The 25,740-nt window shown below is 36.2% G+C and overlaps 1 protein-coding gene across 2 annotated transcripts in view; it reads left to right on the top strand.

The window, feature by feature from the left end:
- The window catches only part of AGMO (alkylglycerol monooxygenase), a 200,484-nt gene that overhangs the window by 86,331 nt on the left and 88,413 nt on the right, over positions 1 to 25,740 (top strand). For both annotated transcript variants that reach the window (XM_069774164.1, XM_069774171.1), the window contains exons 5-10: positions 2,206 to 2,301; positions 16,196 to 16,262; positions 17,814 to 17,879; positions 17,985 to 18,064; positions 19,198 to 19,332; positions 19,819 to 19,935. In XM_069774164.1, coding sequence (XP_069630265.1) covers positions 2,206 to 2,301; positions 16,196 to 16,262; positions 17,814 to 17,879; positions 17,985 to 18,064; positions 19,198 to 19,332; positions 19,819 to 19,935 — 561 coding nt within the window. The remainder of the gene's footprint in view (positions 1 to 2,205; positions 2,302 to 16,195; positions 16,263 to 17,813; positions 17,880 to 17,984; positions 18,065 to 19,197; positions 19,333 to 19,818; positions 19,936 to 25,740) is intronic.

The following is a 25,740-nucleotide window of genomic DNA, read 5'->3' on the forward strand; positions in this document are numbered from 1 at the left end:
GGGGTTTTTGTTTGGGTTTTTTTTTTTTTAAAGTCAACTTCCTCTCCATTCCTTTTAAAAAATTTCCTGCTCTTATCATGTCATTAGACAGGTACAATCAACAATAAGAAAAAAACTGCAGTAGCTTTACTTAAATGTGGCTGTTTGTTCTACTCCTTTGTTGGCTTCTTTGTAAGATAACCTTTGAGAAAAACCATGCCAGCCTTCAGGCTGTTGTGGGACAAATATCTCTCAGTCTCTTTCTTTTTTTTTTTTTCCCCCTTCATAGCTCACCCACTTTTAATAATTAAATACTAAGGGGGTCCATGTTAAAGGGAGGAGGAAAAAGGAACTTGGAAAAGAGATTGACTCCATGCTGGTGTTTAGGGCATTTCTTCTAAAGTATGAGAGACTTGCACTACATTCCTTTTTCAGAGCATGGAGAATTATGGGTTTGAAAGTCACTCTTCTGTTTAGTAGTCTTCTGCACAAGGCAGTCTGATCTGCATTTTTAATTCTTAAAGAAGTGTCTTACCCACCTCTACTCCAGAATTTCACGCCTAAATGCCACATCCCCCCAATGGCATTTACTATCTCCCCCCTTAGATAAAAGTTGCTGTGAATTTTTGTGAGTTTACTTACACTGAGTGATTCTTAGGGATTGAATATGCAATATTCAAATATATTTTTCTTTCTTTTTTGTTTTATAGATCTTATGCAAACACTTCAGCCTTTGAGGATCAGACTGATTAAAACAAAATAGCTGTTCACATTATTTCCCCAACTTCCAGAATCTTAGCATAATCCTCCTACCACCGTTGAATTCCTTCACTTCTTGGAAAAGAATTTCCAAGACATACAACCAGAAATGCACCACTTGTAGTTTGTGGGGCAGCTGTGATCCATAAAGCCTTTGAATGTAGTTTTTGAAATCACAGCTGTCCCAGCCCTACCAGGTGATACTGCAGTGTCTTAAGGGTTTCTTTCTAGTGCTTCAGTCATTATCTGGGGTTGAAGCCAGCAGACCAAGTTGGGATTGTAGGGCCTTCATCCTCCATTGGCTTGTGATAGCAAGATACAGCTGTGATGACTTTCTTGAGAGCATCAGTCACATCATGGGGATGGGGTTTCACAGCCCCAGTGTGATGTCTTACCTATTGGGTAGGCCTTTTGACAAAAACTGAGAGCATATCAGAATTAAATGCTACGTGCAGATTTACACTGAAGGAATTCCTGGCTCAGGAGGCCTGACATGGCTATCAGAGTGCTTTCTCTGATGTTCAAAGATTTGATTTTTGTGAGGACAATAGGAACTTGAAAACAGATTTTGCTAATTTTGCTGTGTTTCACAGGGAGCTCTTATCTGCTACCCAGATTTTCCCTGAGTGCTAAAGAGATTTAAATTTTTGAAGATACCTCTGTCACTGTTTGGTTTGGAAAAAAATCTCTGTATTTTAGGGAAGGATTAACTTCTTAATGCAGCTGGTATAACACAAAGTCAGGTAGAAAAAAAAAAAAGCCTTTTTCTGAAGACAGTAGACTGACTTTTAACACATGAAGGTCTTGGAAGTCTTATTCTATTGCTCAGCCAGTTAAGCAATTAATTGTGAAACTCCTAGGACTTTACTCTGTATGTAAGGTACCAGTGTCTTTCCTAAGTAAGCAGTTTTCTGAAGCTGTCTTCACACTAGTACATCTTTAGAACTCAGTAATAAATTGGGGCTTCAAGGGAGATGCCATGAGCAAGTTAGGGTGAGAATTTATAACTAACTTTGAAAGCCAAGTAAGCTGCCTTGCCCTTATGGTGCTCATGTCGAGAGTTTGGATGGAAAAGCTATAGTGTTACACATTGACACCTTGCTTACTCTGTGATAATTCTCCCCTATAAGAGAACCCTTCATGTCAAGGATATGTTGCTGTCTGCTCCATATAGTATGCAGAATAAACATCTAAGCTCAGGATTTCTGAGTTCTTTTCTTGATTTTTCTACTTGCTCAATATGACTTTTGGGAAATCACTTGTGCATCAATTTATGTTTCATTTGCTATAGACACCTAGCAGTAACATAGTAATCAGTATCTATTCTATCTAATGCCTACATTATGGAGCTATTAGAAGAAGCAATTGTCTTGTGCAGTGCTTTGAGCTCCTGAGATAGTACTTCATTATATCATCATAAGTTTAGAATTATATATCTAACATATATTTCCTTTCTGTTTTTTTCAGATTTTCAACTTGCCCATGGCTCTTTTCATTCCACCTTCAGTGTTTACTGTTCATCTACAGTTTAATCTACTTTACCAGTTTTGGATACATACAGAGGTAAACTGGGTTTTTAAGCCATACCTAAACAGTTAGCCTGGAGCAGTATCCTGGAAATCCACTAGCAGCTGATTTATTGTGTAAGAAAAATCTTTGTCTGACTTCTTTAAGGAGAAACATCTGTTCATTTTTATTCCTTTTTCTGAATATATATTGCTAAGTTTATAAGAAGCAATGAGGCCAGTTGGTCCCAATTAAATTAAAAAAAAAAACAAACTGTAAGGAATCAAAACTTTTTGCTATTTTAATACTATATTTTCCTATCTTGCAGCTTATTAAACATTTGTGGCAGATACTGAAACGGATTACATTTCTAAGATAAAAATTTTAGGGAAAAATATCCAAAACCCAGTGCTTCTTAAAGATCATTTGTTGTCGCATCTGAAGTCAGATACTGTTTCCTTCTTAGTGCAAGTAATTGGATGAAAAATGCTCTTTGATTATCTGATGGATATTTGTTTATGACTGCACCTATTTATTTGTGTTTTGTGAGTGCATAGACCATATCTAGTTTACATACATGTACAGTTAGTAACCCACTGTAATTACTAAGCAGTTTCCCACACTTCTGAGGTAGTTGAGCGGCCTTCTGCCTTCTCCCTTGCACTACAGTAGAGGTGTTTCAAGGTATGCCATGTTATGTGTCGGAAGCATATTCCTTAGTAGCTCCAAGTGGGTTGTGGGCTAATTATCTGTACAACACTTACTCCTTTGATTATTCTGACTACACAGATACCTTTTTCCGTCTGTAGTTTCATTATGCGATCTATAGGACAATTCTTTTGGAAGGCAATTTTATTTTCTTTATCTGCTATTTTAGATGATCGTGTTGCTTAAATTACAGTTTTTTATTTTCTCTTTTCTGTGTGTTTCCTTGGGAAAAAAAAAAGGGAAAAAGCTACTTACAGTGACCCAATAGCAGACTTCTGTTGTTTAAATTTCTACTTCTGTTGGGCACATTTCTAGAATCATTAATAAGTCTGATGCTCTGCAACACTGCGTGAATAGGAAAGGCTTACACTAAAATGTCACATATCACGAGAACTGGCATAAAGTCAAGCAGTACACAATTAAGCCTGTCAGAATGTTTCGAACAAATTTGAACACTTTGAAATTATAACAAGTGAATACTCTGAATCACATGGTAGCAAAGTTTCTTTGACCGTGCCTTAGGTTCCCCAAACTGGTTTTAGTGTGTTTTATCACTGAGAAAAATATAATATGCCTCATCTACGTCTTCTCTGCTGTCTGAAGCCATTTCTTCCTTGGCTGAGGGGTTTCTAAGGTTCTGCTGCATAGTAGTAACTCAATGAGTCTCGGCACTGGTGCCATCTAAAGTTTCTAAAGTGAATTTCAGAGGCTTATGTATTGCCTACATCCCTCTAAAGTGCTAAATCCTTCATAGGGCTTAAAAGGAATTTCCACAGCATATGTGCAATGTGCCAACTTTAGACACTAGTCTAAACAAGAATGAATTTCAGTCTCAGTGAAAAGATAAGCACTCCTTGCTATTAAATTATTATGCCAGTAGAAAAACAAGATCTTTTGTACTGATCCAGTTGATCCAGTCATAGATCTTTGTTTACAAGGGAAGTAATTCTTAATGTTGATGTTGTTGATTATGTAGCACAGCTGAAATCAGTTGAAGTATGTTGAATTCATGCTTTAAGGTCAAAAATTATGTCAAAATAGAAATAGGGCTACACCATGTATTAGCAGATTTCCTGCTCTCAAAGGCAAGGGCATAACAGAAAAGAGAAGGGAAAGGAAGGGAAACAGTAGCAGCTATTGCAGCCATGCAGGTTTATATTAGCCAATATTTTTGGTGAAATTTATATGATGCTTCACCATTATACTGGGTTTTTTTGCATCAACTATTACAATTTAACCGTTTAAAGCTGTGGCATCTCTAATTTTTATTTTTTTTTCAACAATCCTTTTCCTGAATTTTAATGGTTCTAATTATCTTGCACAGATTATAGTAAAATGAAAATGCTTTCTGTAAATCTCTTTCTAGCAGTTTCCCAACATATGAAGTTTGTTTGGGGCTGCAGGCCTGGGGTTATATAGAAAACAGCATCCTGTCTCAGTGACTGCTAAGAGCCCTTGCTCTGAGCGCTGAGATTCATCATCCCCCAGCAGCTCTGATGTCCTCTGGGAGCCTGTGGTGGGTGCTGTGACAGGGTGGCAAGACATGTCTTTAGGGGTCGAGTGGAGATATGCTTCATTATTTCTATTCTGCCAGTGCAAGTTGTAATAGTTGGCTTCTAAAATGCAGTGGCATTTGATAAGAAACGTTAAGTTTGTCCTCAGGTTTCTATTGCTTTTAATCAGTATCGATATTTCCTTGGATAAGATTTGGCCTCATATTGACTAGTCAAGTGTGTTTAGAAATTGTAACTTCACAACTTTTGATTACTCATCTTTCTCCTTCAGAAAAAGACAATCCAGTAAGTTACAGGGAAAAAAAACCTCTTTTCTTTAACAGGCGATTTTTTTTTCATAGCACTGAAAAGCTTAATGAAGGGTACGTACAATTTATTATTTTTGTAAAATAAAAGAATACTTGATATTTAGGTGATAGGAAAGAACGAAAGTATATGAAATTTTCTGAGAGAAGATGTTTTGTTTGGGGAGTAATTTAAATTTAATTCAGTAATTACAAGAGAATGGTCATGCTGTGCTGAAACTTTCTATGCCATGTTTCAGCCTAGAGCAAAAGTTTACAGCCAAAGTGTGATATTTTCCTGATATTTTCCTATACTTTAATTCTGAATGTGTCCAGCGTTGTCTAAAACAATACTAAGAGAAGTTTCCTGTGTTATAACTTTGATCTTATTTGTTATGTCAGTTTTTGTCCAGCTTTCCTACCAGCAGATCAGACATGGTCTATTTTATGTTAACTCAAGTGGCTTGTATATTCCTGTGAAGACAGTATACCAAATCATAAAGATCAAAAGTACCCACTTGTTCTATCTCAGTTAGACTTCTTTATTTCCTGCATACTTGGTATGCATTAGTTTTTGGCCTTTTATATAAAATAGTACAGCGTTTTTAACACCGTAAATCTTATACAAAGATTATACTATACCATTCTTTGGGTGCTAGAGATCTTTTATTATTACTAAAATCAGAATGGGCTATTGATACAGGAAAGGCATTACTGTAATTAAGAAATGTTGGGTATGTTAGAGTGAAAACATGACTTTGTGACTTAAGTTATGCATTTATATTTAACTATATTCTCCCATTACAAGGATTTTTGCAGTCTGAAGTCCACTTTTTTTCCACTACTTCTGTGCATTATTGCACTGTGTACATGGCAATCTGAATTATATCAGAATTTTTCCAAAGATCTTTTAAAAATCTCTGAGTAGCACCAAGGTATTGAAATAAGCTCATAAAAGTTTATTTAAACGAAAAATGACAAAAAAAAAAAAACCACAGAAAAACCCAAACCCAACCAAACCCAACCCAAAAACAACTGAAGAAAATACTCTTCTTTAACGGTGCATGAAGATAGGATCTCAATAAATCAAGAGAAAACAATTTTTGGTCCTATCCAATACTATTTAGGTCAATGGAATGAGTCAGTAGACCTGCTCTTAAATGGTCTGGGAGAAATGTTTCTATGACTAGACCATTCTCATCTAGATCATAAGGAGAGTAAAAAAAAAATACTTTGGTCAAAGAGCACTAAAAATCTAATTTTTCAAAAGCCACAAAATGTTTCAGGACTGTTACTGACAGACAGAAATACTCCATTTCAGTTTATTTTCACAGGTGATTCGGAAGGTCTATGGCTCATATTAAACTATATCCTTCCGTTATGCATTTATTACAACCAATAAGTTAGGTGTGTTTATAACCTGATAGACACCTGTGAAAAACAGAAATTAGTTTCTGTTGGTTTAGCTGTAATTTTTATGAGATGTCAAATTGCATTTGGAAAGTATCAACTGAATCAATCCCTGTTGGTAGTAATTGCAGCAGCAGATTATTCCTTGCCTGTTTGATCTTTGACATGCATTAGTTTCTGTTTAATTTTCTAATTTAAGGAAAGACTGTAATCTGCCCTTTACCATACTCACGGAAGTTAGGTTTCTTAAGGCATCTCTTTTTTTTTCCCTTGTTTAAGTCTTTCTACCTCGTCAAACTCTGGGAGCAGAAAAAGGTGAGCCACTACTATTAACTAGGAGTAACATGGGTGAAAACAGGCAAGGAATGGGAAAAATTTTGGCAACACCTCATGCAGGCTGGAAAAAAAGATGTGAAATTGCTAAAGGTATAGGCCAAAATACATTTGTTTTTGTCAGAAAACACCAATTCAGTAAAACTGAAACTTGCTGTGGAAGTATATTGTATTTGTCAAAAAATATTTTGCACTTATGTGCAGTGTGTACTGGTCTAAGTTTCTGTCTGTGACTTTCTTTAGCTTTGACTTCTGCTCAGTTTTCTTTCATGAAAAGTTTTGAAAGAGAGGGAAATTGTGGAGGCTTCACGCTTTCATGAAAAGGAATTCTGTTCCTGGCAGAAGCCACGCACAGCCCATCTGGGCTGCCTGAGTGCAGGTGAGCTGGTGTGGCCCAATCCTGAAGTCCTTACATCAATCAGCTCTTACCTAGGTTTTGTTTTGGTTTGTTTTTTCCAAATATGAGCACAGGGTCAATAAAGAAATTAAACAAGCAGATTGAAGAACCAAGTAAAATTAAGTAAAATACATTAAAATGTGTGTATTTCTTTTAAGTAGCAGTACACCTGTGATTACTGTATCAATAGCAAAAGCTAGTCTTGAAACTCTAGAGGACATATGTGTCTTTTTAAGCAGAAGCTCTATGAGACAAAAGTCTATAGGATGTTATAAGAATCATAAAATCTCTAGGACAGTGTGATAAATAAGTGACATCATGAGAAAATAGAGAAAATATTCAGTTATTAATTCCCAGGCCCTAAGAATTGAGATTGGTCCTCTATTTCTTTGCAAATTTCATTTTTCCATTTTCTTGGACCTACCTTTTCCGTATTGTGTGCTGTAGTGTCATTTAAATAAACAAGAAAGGAACGCAGGAGTAAACAAGTGTAACAAGGTTTATTTAAAGTATTTTCAGTAGTTTAGTAATTTAGAAGCAATTTAGTAATCATTTTCTTAAAACTGAAAGGTAAATCTGATCAAGAAATGAGACTTTGAATTTAAAAAGCATTTTAACAAACTTATTTGACTATAATGCTTTTGAGTGTTTGCAGTGGGAAGAAGATAGTTTTGTTTTTGTGGTTGTTTTGTGGAGTTGGAGAAAGATTCTTGGTAATGAGCTAAAATCTTCAATAGTTTGGAAATGAAAAATGGAGATGCTTTGCTGGTAGGTAAAAAAAAAACCTTGAGGCCTTGTTTACAAAGACATGTATTTATGCTTAATTTAATATACTGTGAATAGTTCCTATAAGGTCAGTAAGTAATGAGTCAAATGTAACATGGAAATTTTTGCAAAATGGTGGTATACAAGTGGTATTGAATGGATCACAGTAGAAACAGAGTGTGGTGCACTGATCTGCTTTCCTGGATGAGATGAGAAATGCGGTTTGGGTTTTTTTGTTGGTTTGGGGTTTTGGGTTTTTTTGGGTTTGTTTTTTTTTTTTTTTTTGATAAAGAGCATCACCAGTAAAAGGTAAAATCAGTAATAATCCAATGTATTGAGTATAATTGTGAAATTGCTGTCTCTTTTGAATTTGATGCTGGAAACTCATTTTGAATTCAAATAGCACATGCCAACAAAAACTTTCATTTTCTGTATTCTAATACATTGGTTCATTTAATGAAAGGACAAATTTAGTTTGTTTAATTCAGCCGCTATAGCCAAAAATAGACATGCGTCTGTCTGATGTGCCCTTTCAAATTAGAAACACACTCATCCGTCCTAGTCAGGTTACAAGGGATCAAAAAACTTACCATTCACAAGACTTTTGCTAAAAGTCATGAAAAAGATGAATGTAATTAGAGGTGATTACAGCCATTCTCTTAGTCTGATGTTCAAGATTGTGTCTGACAACTCTCAGTGATGCAGATGATTTAAGTAGAATTCCTAGAAACAGGTCACATTGTCTGACAGCCTACTGGCTTTTAGAAGCTGGATTTTCTCACTGTTACAAAGATCCAAGAAATTATTGTAAAACCAATGGGGAATGAACTAATTGCTGATTTGCATAAAGAACAAAATTTTGGTTTACAAAAGAAAGTTCTGGTCCCGTTGCTGATAGCTGATGCTTTTATCATTTAGAAATTCATTGTTTGCCTGCTGCAAGCTTTCAACTCAAGCATTTACTGTGGAGAGGAGGAGAACAAATAAATCAATAAATAACAGGGAGATAAAAATACTTTCTTTAATGCAGACAGTGCCTTTGTAGGTCCAGATAGGATATATATACAATATAGACAATAAAACTCAAACATGATTCAAAGAAACAGATCTCACTGCTTCAGTCCAGCCTGTCTGCCAAAATGACTTATTAGATTTTCTGACGAACCTACAGAATAAAAGTCTTGTCATCAGTGTACTTGCCAGAGTGCGGAGAAGAGCATAACTAACACCACTATCACTAAGTGGGAATGCTAGCAATAACTGCAAAATGTGTTTCACTTTTCTATGTTTCACTCCCCCCACGAGGGGAGAAAAGTATTATCTTTCTAGATATATAAATCTTATAACTTCGCTTTTGGTTTTAAATAAAAAAAATAACAAGAGGGAGAAAATAAAACATTCATAAGAGAGCACACTGTTCCTGTCCTGCTAAGTGTAAGCGGCACTTGAACACAATCAGGAAAAACATAGTAAGATGAGGTTTGGAGTTCTGTCCTTGGCACCTAGGACCTCAGTGATGATTAGGAGTGCCGACTTTATGCCTTAGTAGCCCCAGAATGAGCCTCCTATTTTAAACCAAAGTGCTCCTTGGCACTTTTAGGTATCTGAGTCTACACAGAAGTGCCTTGACAGGGCAAGTTAAGTATTTTACTCTTACCTAGCTTCTCTTTCACCTGAACTGCAGAATAGAGAGGGACTTAAAAAAACATGTAATTGATTTAAATGAACTGAGTAGCACTCTGCACCTGGTAGCTCCAAGTTCAACATGCAGCACAAGACGGCTGCTCCACAGTAATCAGCTTACATCTGTGATTTGCATTTGATGGGCAACAATCTGGGCAGAGGAACCCTTCCCTTCCCTGTGGAAGCTGGGTCACTGGTGAGGCCAGACATGCAAAGTTTATGGGACAAGAATATAAGCAGAAGCTTCACTTTTCATCCTAATTACTAAGTCCTTGAGTTTGAGTGCTGGCTTCTGGTCCTTGCACCAAAGACTGTTCTTGCAAGAGACAGCTGTGAAATCCTTACTTCAGCAGCAGTGGGCCTGACTATTGCTAATCTGCCTGCAGAAACCCTAAAACTAAAAATTGTTCTTAAAGCATTTTATTTAGGCCACTTGTGTCTCTGGAGAATTACCAAGATAAAAGTGAAATAAGCTACTTAAGAGACACAACACATTTCAGTACATTCTGCATCCTGCAAAACAATCTAAACAACTCATTTGCCAAATAAAGCATCCTGGTTATTATATTAATGAAAGGATACCACTTCGATGTGGAGATAAGCTAGAGATACTGCTCTCTGTCAAAAAAAAATAAAAATTCTAATTTTCTATCTTAACATATTACATGTAATACTCTTGAGTTTTTCTCATAGCTTGTACTCATTGAGAATCTGTTTAAATTAGTTATGACTTCAAAGCCAACAGCAAATTTGAAAGACCCTTATTTGTTAAAAACACAAATTGTAGGCTGCTGACTATATTTTGATCTATTTAAAGAAGAAGATGAAGAGCTACACTTGGCTATATTTTAGTTTATTTCAGGACTGGCATGCTGATTTATTACTTTCTGTTTTTTTCCCTGCAATTGCCAGCATGTATTTGTCAAGCTGCTGAAAAATACTGAAATTGTATAGCAATTTTTCTCCTGGAGTTTGTTTAAAATGCTTAACTTGATATATGACTGAAAAAGTGACTTTCTCCATACTCTGCTATTTGTAATGCTGCAATTAAAACAACCAGTTAGTGTAGGCTTTCTCTCATTTTTAGTGGACAAATTGATTGAAACTTCCTGTATGTGCTCATCTTTCCCACAAGGCTTAACTGGACATTTAAAGAAAAAAAAAAGTTGCATCCACTTACTGAAAGTGTTAACTGAAATATTCACTTAAGATGCCAATTTGATTCAAACCTTACCTCCTGGCTGAGGTGTAAAACAATGAAAAGTGACAACAGCCTGCCTTCAAGATAATTTATTATAAATACATTTCTTAAGTCTGTGTGTTTATTATATAAATATGCCCTAAACCAGACTATCCATTAAAACTAGGCTTTCACCTCCCATTCCTACAATCCAGATTTATCAGAAATTCACCCCCTATGAAACTCTTTATGATCCCAACAGGCCTGATTCCTTTCGCTTGTTTTATTTCTAAACTATAAATATTGTTTTTTCGCTCCTCAGTGTGGAAATTTGGCTACATCCATTTTACATGCTTACTGGAGTAGAAAACTGCCTAATCAGATAGGAAAACAGTTGGCGGTGTATAAATCAGGGTTTGCCGAGGATTTCAAAGTGTGAAACTGGCAGACGAGCACATATCCTAGGAGTTCTGCCTTTCCCCAGCTTCCCTGTAGAGATTTCACATGGCAAATCTGATCACCGGGGCCATCTGTATAAATACAGGGGTGTGTTGTCCTGAATTAACACAGCAGCTCTACCGGGGGATGTAATTAAGGTCTTGTTTTTAAATTTCCCCACCAGACTGTCTGAAATATAGTTTTATATGCCAGGAATAAAAATCTTATCTTGATTTTGATGAGGAAATCAATAGTAATATGTGTTTTACTACCAACTAGTCTAACAGAAACCCCAAAGTTAAGTTCAGAGTGCTCCTTAGTGATGCTCCGGGGATGAATTTACTCTCTCCTGTTCTGCAGATCAGTAATACTATGATATTGAAGGTAATGCTGTGCTACAAACAGCTTTTCTTATACTCAAAGAAAAAAAAAACCAACAGAACTTTATACATACAAATGGTTTTACTGTAACATTGCCTGGTCTACTCAGTCAACATTCTTTCCTAACATTCATGTTGAAACAGAGTTAAGTAAAGATTCATGTTGTAGTGGTGACAGGAGGAGTTGTTACACAAGATGTAACGTTTCCCTTGGATTTCATGTCACGATTTTTTCTCATTATTTAAACAAGAACTACATTGAAGTGGTGCAGGTACCAGGCAATAAAGATTTCCCTTGGTGCTGACAAACTCTGAGACCGCAAATGGAGGTGCTTACATGCCGCAAGAGATATTGCATAATGTTCTTTTCCTTTAGGCTAGGGATTGCTGTCACAAAGGAAACATCTTTATATAAGAGCTACTATTATAGGGAAAAAAGCATTTAGTTCTCATTATATATGAAGATTTCACTTCCAGCATGTTTTATTCAGTAACGTATGGAAACCATTTCTAAGCATGTAGCTTTTAGCCTGCCTTATTTATTAAACTGCTCTTGGAATTGCTTCAATTATTGTCAGTAATTCTCCTTTATTATTTAGTGATACCCAAGTACAATGAAGAGAATATGTTGTTTGTTTAAAAAAAGAAAGGAAGGAATACATGTTTTGTGGAGAGATCTGACAAAGCTTTTATATACATAAGATACCTACATATTTGATTTGTAGGTAGTTTATCATGTTTATTTGTAAGGGTTTTGGCAAGGAATTTTATTTTTTTTTTGTGGCTATGGGATGTTAAAAAAGAAAGCAAACAGGAAAAGAATTTTGCTGGAATGCTGCAGTTCATCTGTGGGTCACTGGCATGGGAGTTGAGGTGCACATGATGTGTTAATTGAGAGAGGAAAAATTGGAGACGGGAATTGATTTAGAATGGTAGGTGTCTGTATCAGGGAAACAAAACACAAATGTAACCCCCCACAGCCATATTGGTCAAAATACAGGTAAGGTCATCATTGGACAACAGTTGGGGAATTTCACCTTTTAGGGGATTGGTAGCTATTTTTCTGTATTCCCTAAATCACTGCAAGATGATTATATAAAGAACAAGAATATTTTATATTCACAAACAGACTGCTTTTCCTTTCAATAGTATGAAATAGTGTTTGAAGTACAGTTGATAGTGGAAATGTCATTACTCAATATCCCTATTTTTTTTTTTTATTTTGGAACTTCTTTCCAGTAAAAAGGTCTGAAACGAAACTTTCTACTGCATAAAAAATTATAGTAGCAGAAAGCTGCTGCTTTTGAAAATGAAAATCCTGATTACAAGCCACAAAAACTGACCTGTTCTGATATTCTTATCACATTTTGTTAATTTTTTAAAATTTTAATTAAAATAATTCCTGAAATGTGAACATTGTGAAAGTTCTTATTCTAAAAAGCCATTTTGAATACAAAGCTATTTTAAGCTGAAAAGGTTTTGCTGCCTTGAATGACTGAGACTAGTGGTGTATATGCTTTGGTGACTGGTTGCAACTGCAGTGTGAGCCTGGTTACTGCTACCGTGAACACTTATGAACTCCTTTGCAATTGCCATTCTCCAAGGAAAATGTCTGGACACAAGGCACAGAAACAAGGGTAGACTGACAGCTGAAAGGTAGATGGGTAGGTGGAGTACCTGCTACTGCCTTTCTCCTCTCTGTTGCCTGTTAGGCATTCTTTTGAACATGGACTGTTGTTACGCTACATTAAATTTTGTTATGACTCAATTCCTACAAACTTCATTCCTTTCACTGTGATTGCAATAAGTTCCTGTCAGCCTGACATGACAGGGTCAAAATCTTGCCTGGCAAAAATTTTCTTACTGTCCTAGCCTTGACAATTTACTTTGCTGAAAGATCTGCTTTTAGGAGTTTTGCCCCTAGTAAGATGGCAGAATATAGAAAAATTCAACAAAATTTAACAAAGTAATTATGTTCTTTGCCATGTGGTGCTGCAGGAGCCTTCAAAATTCAGCTTTCCAGAGGTGATATGTCTCTGTTTGTTGGAATGATATATGGATATATTTATAAAATACACATTTATAAAATATTTATAAAATTTTTGGCACCTAAAGTTTTCCACTGACAACAGGTTTTTTCTGTTTTTGAAATGTGCTAAATATATAGAAGTAAACTTACTGATAGCAAAGGAAGTTTCTAGAAATAGCACCCTGTACCATTTTGAATGTCTGGTCAAAAAATATTTTTTATATGCTTTAGCCAAAGTGTTGATTTATGGTTTGCTAATTTCAGCATGCTGGATTTTTGCTTGGTCAGGTACAGAGTTCTGTACCACCTCTGAGCTTAAAAGTCATGCAGTTATAATTGTTATCTTGGATGATATTTCCATCAGCATGTGGCTACTATGTCTTTGCAATGGAGGTAACCTTGGCTGAATAATGAATTGAAGTGGGCATCAATCACTAATGATGCTGCACAGAAGATATATCAGTGGATTTGTAAATGTCATCGCCCAAAGAAAGACTGTATTAAAGGACGAGAGAGGTTTCATTTTCCAAAGAAAATACTTTCTCTAGGATTAGTCAGAAGTATTTGTTTAAAATTTTACATAAGTTCCTGAGGTCCTTCGGGAGCTCCGAGACACAAAGTTCTACTTTAGCATACCGATGTATTATATGGACTTTCAAAAGGATGAATTTTGGATTTGAAATATGAATTTAATCAGCTTGATATTGAAGACTTGAAGTCATTCGTTCTGAGGACATTTTATTATAATCCACCTGTAGGCTAAAAGCAAAGACTGCTATTCCTTAGTGATTCCCTGCTCTCCTAGTGCAGATTTGATTTATTTTCACAAAAATTGTTAAAATACTGAGCTAAAAATGTATTAAAACCAAGTGGATCAAAGTTAGGTGTGGTCTAATAGATAAATTACTGCGCTCTCAGGTGCTGGGCTGCAGTTCAATCCAAGACATTTGACTCAGGTTAAATTAATTTCGTGGTCACATCTCACAGAGCTTAAAACAGTGGGATTTTCTGCTTGAGAAAGGTGGGAAATGGAGCTAGCCTGAATGACAAATCATTTCTCACATTTAGGTGGTCTTTTCAGGCTTGAACTTATTTTGAGGGAGAACTGAGAAATACAAATGGTCCTACTTAAGTTGTCCTTGGCTTCCGAGTTAAACAAAACAAAACAAACTTGTCCCAGAATCCTGCTTCTCTAGTCAAGTGTGTACAGGATTTTGAGGCAGATGCTCCAAATGTTACAGTTCTCTCTATCTGAAGAATTTGCTCTTTTCTATACTCCTTTAATTACAGAAATGCTCTGCTTAACCTATTAAGTTCTTTTAGCTGTTATTAAAGATAAAAATGAACAAAAGGTATTTATTCCTTTTATTGTGATATTTGCCTGAATCATGAAAAATTAAATACATCTGAAGAATGTCCTGTGTCTACTTTTTGAGTCCAGATCTACTTTCACAAGTGTGAATTAAACAAAAATGGAACTGGCATATTTTAGGACTTTGTTCTGTAAACCTTAAGAATCCTTGTATGTTTAGTCATTTAGGTAACTGGGCCTGCTCTCATGAGTAATGACTGTCTGCCTCTCTACTTAATGTGGTGTTTGCCAATATTATCTCTGTTACTATATTACAGATCACCCATTTTGGCAGTATGAGTATTAAATTTACTAATTAAGTTCTGTAAAAGACAAAGTGATAGGTTCTGGGTTTTGTTTCATAAGGTCTAAGCATTTTTATTTAGCTGCCTTTCTCCCCCCTGCCCCTCCCTTTTAATTGCAAAATATTATGGTCCTAATCAGACATGGTGAATAGATACCATTTTAGGACATATTTTGAACATAAATCATTTTTGGTCATCCAGCGATTGCATCTGTTTTGACTGATGGTTTTGTGTTTGGGATTAAGTAATGGTTGCTGTGTTTGGGTATCCACATGCTTCTGTTGAGATAACCAAAGCACAAAATTTGAAGTTAATGCTGGCTTCTGACTGCATAATACAGGACAGTACCTAATTTAGCATAAACCCTACTGATAAAAACTTAATTTATCAGCAGTTTCTGACAAAGCTTGAATCATTAGAGTGCATTTATGGCAATCAACACTTTCTGTCATTTTTGGTCTGGTACTAAAATGATCAAGGCTGGATTTTCTGTACTGTTGAATCATTACCTTAGATCACAGCTCCACTATGAATTTATGCTGGTCTACTTTCTTTTCATGCCTCTGACTTCTGTTGGTGTACTTGTGATGATATGTTGGATCAGATTTGGGAACTGATCAGGTTAAACTAATTTAGAAGAACAAAACAAAATTAGTTTTAACTTGCATCAGTTCCCTAATCAGGCTTCTTGTGTTACTGCATACGTGCCAGGGTAAAAGAAGGGTATTGACAGAAGGAACAAGCAATCAAAGGTACTGAAGGAGGGAGTACTTGTTTCTGGGTCAGTGCCAGCCATTTGCTGATGTAAATTGTTCACATAACCGCAAACTTAGAGTTACAGTGGATCCCAAGCAGTGCCAATGGATATGGGTAAAATTGTGAGTGAAATGATCTATATGGAATCATGAACTGATAATAAAAATAAGAAGAAAATGTGCTGCTGGATCAGAACGAAATTTAATTTTTAACTGGCATTTTACTAAACTTCATTTTTTTCATGAAAATTCTTGTAACAGTAATAGAGTGAAATGGTTCAGGAAAAAAATTGCATTCTTGTCTCTTTATGCAATTATTCTTAAGATAAACAACCTCGTAATGCATCTCCTCCCCCTCTTTTCTTCTTCTTGATTTTATACACTATTTTCAAATTAATTGAAACATTACTTTTTTTCAGGTTATCACCAACCTTGGGCCTCTGGAGTGGATTCTTAATACTCCCAGTCATCACAGAGTTCATCATGGTATGCTAAAAGCACAACCTCTTGTTCCTCAGTGTGTTTTTTCTCATGGTCACTATCTGTATAATAATAACAAGACTAAAATTGCACTGTAAAATTAGTTTTACAGAAGGATTGTAATTTTGATCATTGTTTCAAACTAGTCATTGTTCAGTTAGAAATTTCACAGTATTTTAAAAAACTTTTTTATAACTTTAAAATTTTACATTCAAGGTTAATTATTGAGCAGAAATTAAGCCTGGATAATGTGAAATAATTTGAAGACTTTGAGCAAAACAATTCAACATTTGTAAATATGACGAGTGATAGAAAAATATCTCATCCTTCCCTGACTACTAAAACATCATCAACTTGTCAATCAGTAACAGGTGCTTTTGCATTCAAATTCAAGCACTGAACATGTGAAAAGACATGGTTACCTTTTAGAAGAAGAAGTGTTAAATGTTTTAGTGGAATTTGGTTTCAGCTGCCTGAGTTATTGAAAAATCTCACTTCACACAAGTGCATGATGATTGACTTTTCATCAATATTCAGAGGCATTCAAGACTGTACTGCATATGTAAATTGGATTAATAACTCCACTGCATACTGAAAAATGTCATGAACACATCTGAGGAATAGAAGTGGATTTCATAGATGCCCTTGGCTCATTCAGTGTGCAGAGATAACAAGTAAAAAAGTAATAGGGGAATGGAAGAACAAAATAATTTGAAACAGACTCAAATGCAGTTATACGTACAGAGGATGTTATTAATATTTATTATATCCTCCATGTGTAAAGTGTTTATGGCACTGTGTAGACTTTTTAAAAAGACTGTGGTGCTGTAAGTGTCTAATCCTTAAAATTTGCACAAGTACTGGTAATCCTGGAGGGAGACACTTTGCTCTTATTTGCTCTGCCGTAAATCCAAACTAATCCTCTGATCCTGATTGGAGTTAAGCAGAATCACCCTGGAGCTGATCAAGTGCTGTACAGTTGCTCCAGACAATCTCCACAAACTTGGGGATATGTAATCAACGTTTCTTTGCTCATACTTTTGATAGGACAGCTTATATACAAATACATGCCCTAGATGAATAGAAGGATGAGTTTTCCTCACACTGAAGTTAATAATAATAATGAAGACAGGATCAGACATATGGCACAGAAGATAGAGACAGCTGAAAGCCATTAATGAGATGATTGCACATAAATATATTTAGCATATATTTTCTTAGGTATAAACTGGTGAAATGATTTTTTGTTTGCTTTTTAATTTGTCTTTATAAATATATTTTGAATTGAGTTTACTCTCCAAATGAATCCTTTTATTTCACAGCAATTTGGGGTATGACATGTTTGATTTGTATGTTTGAATCTGAGTAGAAAGAGGACAATAAGCCTAGTAAGAAAAAAGAACTTCTATAGATGTATAAGGAATGGTAGGTTAACTACCTTTTAAATTTATTTTTAGATTATAAATTGATGCTAATGATGAAGATTTCCGTTCATAATTCAGTTGCACATATTCTTGTATATGCAATTATTGGTCTCATAAATTATTTTTATTATAGGTAGAAATCCTTACTGCATTGACAAAAATTATGGCGGCACACTCATTATCTGGGACAGGATATTTGGTAAGTAAAAAAAAGGTTTTCTCTCTCATGTTTGGTTAATGTGGCAAAATATGTATACTTTTGAAATTGATTGTTGCTTGTTCTTTTTTCTTCTTCTTCCATCAGGAACATTTGAGGCAGAAGATGCAAAAGTTGTATATGGCTTAACACATCCAGTAAATTCATTTGATCCCATCATGCTCCAGGTGCTATAGTTTGTATCACTGACTGGTATCTTCAACAGGCACTCATGTTCAAAAGAAACTCCTCTCAGGCACAGTTGAGGCCATCCTTGCATTGTTGCACAGTCAATTAAATGATCTACAATTTTTTAGCATTTTATTACAAAACGATTATTAGCACTCACTGCATTGACCGTATATGCAGAGCTTGTAGTCATCACGAAAATACAATACAGTAAAATTAACAACTAATTACAATGGCAATATATCAGGCCTTGGACTGAGTGTTGTCTATTTTGCCATATGCAGAGCAATATGCAGTGAAACACAGACAAAAATATCTATTTTTGTCTGTTTGCCTTCTCTAAATATTGCTATTCCATAAATAATCCCATGGTGTAGTATCTTTTCTATTTTTCTCTCTTCTGCATATTTGCTGTTCAAGGTACTCCAGAATGATTTGTGTTGACAGCATTATATAGCAGTCATCATGGTCTCAACAAAACCTCCAGAACAGGTTGAATATAGTTTTTTTAATAAAAAGGAAAAGAAAAGAAAAAAGAAGAAAAAGTACTTAGCGTGGTGCTTCTCAGATTTATTGGTCCACGCTTCACTTAAGCTGGATAAAAGTTCCCTGTAAAAACCTCAGGGACTGAGGAGAGTTGAAGTCCCCATTTGCTTTTCATGACTGTTCACCCAAGAAGGCATCTCAAAGAACAAGAAATTCTACCTGCAGGGGTGTCTGGGCTGGAAGCTGAAAGGATGGCCACAGCCTGTGCAATTATATCCATTCCAGTAAGATACCGGATAAGTAATTTAGTTATTGAGAGTATGTCATGTCAAGGTCCCAGTAACCAAATTCTAGTTTAAAACTACCATAAATATAACTATACAGTATACAGTTGAATACTCTGGAGAGGCGGATTTTCCTCTAGGCAGAAGTCATTGTAATCCTCCCTATAAACCAAGGGCTTGATACAGCTCCTGCATCTTTCAGTCAGGTTTTCTGAACTTCTGACTGTCTTCATCTATTCCTAATTTATTCTCTCTACAGACTTTGAAAAATCATTTACTTGAGAGCTAAAAGTGAATAAAACATAATGTTTTATTAAATTTTATTTTACTAACAATGAAAAATTACTTGCTCTTTTTTTCAGCTACGTCCCTTGGCTCATATTTGGAACACGTTTTGGGCCACACCTGGATTCTGCAATAAGCTTTCTGTCATATTCAAAGGGCCAGGCTGGGGACCAGGCAAACCTAGACTTGGCCTTCCTGAGGAAATCCCAGTGGTAAATAGAACATGCACAGGCTTTCAGTTTTGTGTAATTTACTTGGACCTCTTAATGCTACTGGATCAATGTTAAAAACTCTACGCATGCTATTTTAAATTAGCAAATTAGCAGTCATAAAGCATAGGGGAAGATGAAATGGGAACAGAAACTGAAGGAAATGAATGTTTTAGCTGTGTTTTTTCTTTTTATTTGAAGGAAAAAAGTATATTTTTTATTTATCTTTTCATTATTCATTTCCTGAAGAGATTTTAAAAATTGTTCTATAGAGTATGGTAATTTCTCTTTTTCTTTTAGCTGTGAACATACACAGAGAGTTAAACTCTGTCTCACACTAGGTAGTACATAAGTTTGATTCTAGATTATCTTTGTGCAATTATCTATGTCCCTTAATCTTTTTTGTGTTTGTAAGTATGAAGAATACTAAGGAATAACAGGCTGGATCAGGTCACTGTTGAAGGCTATTATCTGTTTTGCTTCATACAGATCACTGGAAAAGAAGTTCCCTTCAATCCAAGTGTACCAGCTTATCTTAATTGCTATGCAGTTGTACATTTTGCTGTAATACTGGACTTGTATACTGAACTTCTTGGTACCGTGACTGTAAGTAATTCCTTTCTTTATAAAATAGCATCTCATGCTAACAGTAATATGACACACAACAATAAAGTATTGAGTAGAGGGTCTGCAGCCTGACTCATATCTTATTTAAACTCTTGTAATAATAACAAGATTATGTAAAAAACCCCAACATAAATGGCTAAATATATAATATAATATTAAATATATGATGTTTGTTATCATTTATTAAACAATATTTAATAACCATATTAATTATTTTTATATTAATATGCTTAAGTTAGGCAATTAAAATAAAAAATAATAAATGTTGCACAGAAGACATATGTGTCTCCTTCAGTTGTTAGGACCTCATGAGAGGAAAAATGTATCTCAGGCTTGAAACTATGTAGGTTTTAAGATGTCAAGGTTGGTCATATTGTGTGACGTCAACAATGTCCAAGCTTTAGAAGGAAGATTGCAAAGGCCTTGTGGTGCTTGCAGGTGGGAAGCTTGGTGTCAGCATGAGTTCAGAGTCGGAGGAGCACAGACTCAGTGCAAACCCTTCTTCCAGTCTTGAACATACAGCAGCATTGATAGAAATACAGCAAGGAGAGGCATGTAGTTACTACCTTGCGTTTGGGCTGACAGGATCTCCCTGGTAACACGATGTGGTCCCTCCATGGATACCTGGCAGTCTCTGAAGGTGATCTAGGAGGCCATCTCCACCTACAAGAAGCGAGACATTAACTGCTTCCACGGCTTCACACCCTTCCAGCCTCCTTTTCATTCTTCCTTCCTTGGCAACTCTTTCTGTTTTACTAAAGCTAAAATCTTCTAGCTATGAAACCTAATTTTAATGCATCTGATATTCCCGCAAATGAGTCAAAGACCTACCAAAACACCACAGAAGTCTATCAGTTTGATAAAACACCCCTTGGCCACCCTCTTAAACCCTTTCTAAGACCTCCTTGGTTAAAAAGCAGTCTTGTTGTGTTTGTGTCACCCACGTTGCTACAGACCTGCTGTCTGTCAGGGTGCCGAGGGCCCCCTGGGTTCTTCAGCCTCTGCTTGCCTGCGGACCTGCCTTCTCCCAGCACGCTCACCTGGCCATCTCTGCCCCTCGGCCAACGGTGGTTGCTGTCCCCTGCCCACCTCGATGGATGCTGCAGGACAGCACCCATCCCGCTGGGGCCGTGGCCCCGTCCGCTGGCTGCCACTGCCCGCCCCCCCGCCTTCCCCAGGGTGCAGCCCCTGGCCGCTGCGCCCCCACGCCTTTGCCCGTGACCAGCACGTCTGAATCAATCCAGCCAAGAGGCAGGTTTCTAGAAATAAGTCTCTCTTGCGTATCTGACCGTGGTCATCCAGGAAGGATTCCAGAGGACCGCAAAGCCATTTCAAAGGGGTCAGAAATCTTGTCCAAACGTTGACGTTTTGGTCTTGCAACTCAGACGTTCCTCTTGCGTCCCAGGGCAAGAAGGGCAGGAAAGGGACTCTGCCTGCAATAATTTCTTGGGATATGTGGCAGCAGGCTTATAGCAGCTCTGCACATACTAGCTGCTACAGCCCTTATTTTATTTTTTTTTCCCACATTTTTGGTTAGATGTATTCTGAGTAGCACATCAGCCCAGCAGAATGATGCGATTTTTTATTAAAGTTTAGAGTATTTTATATAGCATTCCTGATATAATGTGTAAAGGCTACCTCAGGCATACTCTTCTGATTAATACAAAGTTATTCTACACATCGTGTTCACCTCTATAAAGGGACACACTGGAACTGCAGGGAATTTGGAGATTGCTAAGCCATCTGAGGCTTAGTCTATTCTAAGTAATTTCTGAGAACAGGAAATTAAGCCAAAGATAAGGATAAATACCTCCAATGTATACAAGGTATACACTATACATGATTGCCGATGTTCTTACATTGAGAAAAGCCTCTGCGAGATTTTCCGGCTATGCTTCTAGATTCCTACATACCAGAAGCAAGTCATATTTGTGTAGGGATCAAACTGCGGGTTTTTTGTTTGGTTGTTTTTTTTGGTTTTTTACTTTGTTGCTGTTGCTTTTAGGAGCAAGAAGTAAGGAGTCTGCTCATGATTTTTTTCCTATTTTTATTCATTTCTCTTTTTGCCTTTTTCTGGTCCTGGAAGGAAAAATGGATGGTCCAAATTATTTTCTCTGCTGATAACTGCAGCTGTTTAAGAGTAAGGAATAAGGGAAGTTGAAAAATGCACCCAAGCCCAGATGATCATTAAATTCTTGCAGTCATGGAGGAAACATCCTGAAGATCCACCATTTATGAACTTATTGTGGAAAAACAACTAGAAAATTCCCTGCACAAAACTGCAGGGTAATAAGGTAGTAAGGATAAGAAGGGGAGAGCACAGGGGACGAGAAGCACCTCATCTCAGGACATAAACCTTCAGCGTGGGTGTAGAAAGTGCTGGTCCCAAGGCAGAGTTCCAGCATTGCTCTGCAGTACAGTGGGGAAGCTGTCATGAGAAGGAAGCTTGTGTATGAATAACTTTACTTGGCAAAAATCTTTCTTCAATATCAGCTTTCCACTACACTGAGTTATGAAATGTCTATGGATACAACTGGAACTTTCTGTCTGGCTATGAATTATGTCATAACTGTGGCATAGCTCCATAAATGGAGAAAGCTAACTGTTTTCCTCATTTTTAGGTATAAGTTCCATTTCATAATAGCCATAAGACACAGCACACAGCTATTACATTTCTCAAGTGATTACAGTTGCTCAGTGTTTGGTCTCACGCCCTGTAGAAGTGTTAAATTTCTCTATTTGTAAAGAGCAACCATATACCTTCAATCTGAATGACCTACATTTAGCTTATGAAAAGAGCAAAACAAGAAAGAACAAATATATATTTTCCACAGGAGAGAGCATACAGTGTTTATTTTCAATATAGCAATCATCTGCACTACATCCAGAGAATAAAAATTACTTCTGAGCTCTCCACATCTAGATCTGATCCAAAGCTCATTGAAGAAATGGGATTTGGATCAGTCCCAGAGAGAGTGCTAGGAGTGTAAAACTGCAGTACATTCAAAGCAAAAGTCTCATAGCTCCAGAACTGCATGTATCACATAAATCAAAGTGAAGTGTACTTTAAACACATCTTGCAGTGTCTTTTTAATTGTTGATAGATACTGTAACTTTTACTGTGCTAATAATGCTATGAATATGTGAGCAGTTTCAACTAGATGAAAAGTAGTAAGGGGTAAGATAGATCTCTTGAAAGCTGAGAACACAATTAATATATCCATTCAGTAGGACATCAGCAAGTACTGTATATGGAATATTGCTAAGAATTTACAATTTTTTTAGGAATTCTAAGTTAAAATAAATTCATACAAAGCCACCTAACAATACAAATTTCATAGCATTGTATTAGCATTCTTCATTTGAATGTCGAAAGTGTCTGATATATGACAGCAGGATATCTGTTAACTTATGAAACATGCTGACATCGTTCCTAGCAGTTCTTCTGAAACACTGAACACATTAGGATGAGAAAATGCATCCATGTTATTCTTCAAAAGGAATAAAAGAATCTGAGTTCTTTGAAATATAAAAGTCAATTTGGAATATTTTGGTGTTCATCTAAATACATATCTGGAGTAACATGTTTCCTTTGTTTAAATAAATTATTTTTTTCATTACCAAAACCCCATAAAATAATAATGCTGTGGCATTCTCTTGATTACAAAGCTATGTAAACTTCTTCCCAAAATGTATAATGGCCCCTTTTTTTGAGGCTCCAAGGTATTTTTAAAGCTTCAATGAAATCAAAATCCAACAGAAATATTTTTTTCTGTTTGATTGCAGCCAATAACCACATTGCAAAGTTGTGGCTGACTTGTAATTGGGGAACCTGCTGTGGTCCCACAGGCTTCTTTGTTTATACAAATACTCCAGTATATAAATACTCATTTATTTTATATATACATCCATGCACATTATGTTTAAGTGGAACGAGGATGCTAGCACTAACGAAGGTGTAAAAGGCACATTCTTTTCACACTGCAACTTGCAGTATGTAGATTTAATATATGATGTTTAGTTTAGTGATATAACCCACTGACTATTTTGTTGATTTTGGTAGAGTAATGCCTAGAAAATGGATGCCTCAGCTGCCAGCATCCACTTCATAGGGTGATACATGTTTGAAAGTAAATAAAAGAATCAAGACAGCATGTAACTGTACCGCTGGAGCTGTAAAGAAAAACTTATGGAAGCAAACTAATAACGCTAAAATTTATGCTACATGGCTGATTTTCTAAAAGTTGTTATTCCCAAATGGCATCGTGGTATATTTCACTGCAAATTTCTTGGTAGTCCTTGACTAGGAGCACAAATGAGGAAACATATTTTTTTGCTGTATATGAATGTGGTTCGTGTATCTACAGTGAAGGGTAACTTAAAACTTCTACCTTCATGGTTCCCAGTAAGGCTTTATGCCTCACCCTTCATCACTCCAGAAAGCTGAAGACTTGGGAAGTGGAAGGCTGCAACACTGTACTCGGGCATTACGGTGCCATGCGTTTGTGTGAGTCTGATGATAGTGCCATTTTGCAATTAACTGTGAATCTGCAGGTTGTGCTTTAGAGTCGTCCAGTCCTTCACATTCTGAGCCACAGATGGTATTGGACCATAAGAACTTTTACAAACAGCTAGTGTTCAAAATGTTATGGTTCAAGTAGGAGAGCATCTGAAGAGAAATGGAAATTGACCTGAAAACAAAATCTGTAAAACATGATCATACCTGGCTCGGGTAGTTATTATGCCGAAAAACCTCATATAGCATTTTAACCATTTAAAGATAAAAACTTGATTATATTTGAGTTTGATTTTCCTAAATTATAAGGTTGCTTCAGTTCTTCTGCTTTACTAACAGACATTAAAATGTATTTTTATTCTCTTTTTTTTTTTTTTTCTGGAAATCCATCTTTGAACTGCAATTTATTAATTTCCATTCAAGTTCTTAATCTATGCTTTTTTCTTCTGTGGTTAGATAAATGTGGAGAGTCAAATAATAACTCCAGGCTCCAATTTTGCACCTCTTAGAGAAAACGTTTAAGAGAATTTTGCAGAGTCATACTCCAAATTCTTGTATTCAATCCTTTCTTTCTTTGTAGAGAGGAAGCTACAGTCTGAATTACACTATTACACTGTCTCTAATACCAAGCTCATCATTATTTCAAGGTCCATCAACAACCATATAATAGAATAACAATAATAAAAATTGTTATTATTTCCTGAAAATATGTTAACTTTAAAACAGTAATTTTAATTTTTTTCCTACTCTTCTAGAAATGGCAATTAAAATATATCTTTAAGCAAAGAAAAAATATTGATAGACGTTATGAGAGAAAACACCACTAAAATATGACCCAGAAGTGTCTGCTTGGAGAAGTGTTTCCATCATCCACTCAAATCCAACTCTTAGTGCAGGGGCCAAATTTAGCCTCTAGACTTGCAGGCTGGCTGATTGCAAGAAAGAGAATAATTCAAAAAGTGCTCTCTCCCCACTGATTACAGAGAAAGCTTAGGTTAGTAACAGGTTTTTAGGCACTTCAGTAAAGGTACTTAATGGAAGGTAGAATGAATCAGCACCTCAGTTTTCTGAAACAGGAATCACAAGGAAACCCAGACGCCTAGGACTTAGTGACTGGCTGTCTAATGCCAGCCAGCTCAGAAACACTGGAAGGGGAGAAAAGTGGGAAATCATGCAGCTCTTTTAAACTGGAAATTGGAGACACCCTTATTCATTCATAGCAGGTACTGCTGGATCCTTCCTGGAGATAAATATGAACATTTGTTGTC

This window comes from Haliaeetus albicilla, chromosome 2 (genome assembly GCF_947461875.1).
Source record: "Haliaeetus albicilla chromosome 2, bHalAlb1.1, whole genome shotgun sequence".
In the NCBI taxonomy this organism is placed as follows: domain Eukaryota; kingdom Metazoa; phylum Chordata; class Aves; order Accipitriformes; family Accipitridae; genus Haliaeetus; species Haliaeetus albicilla.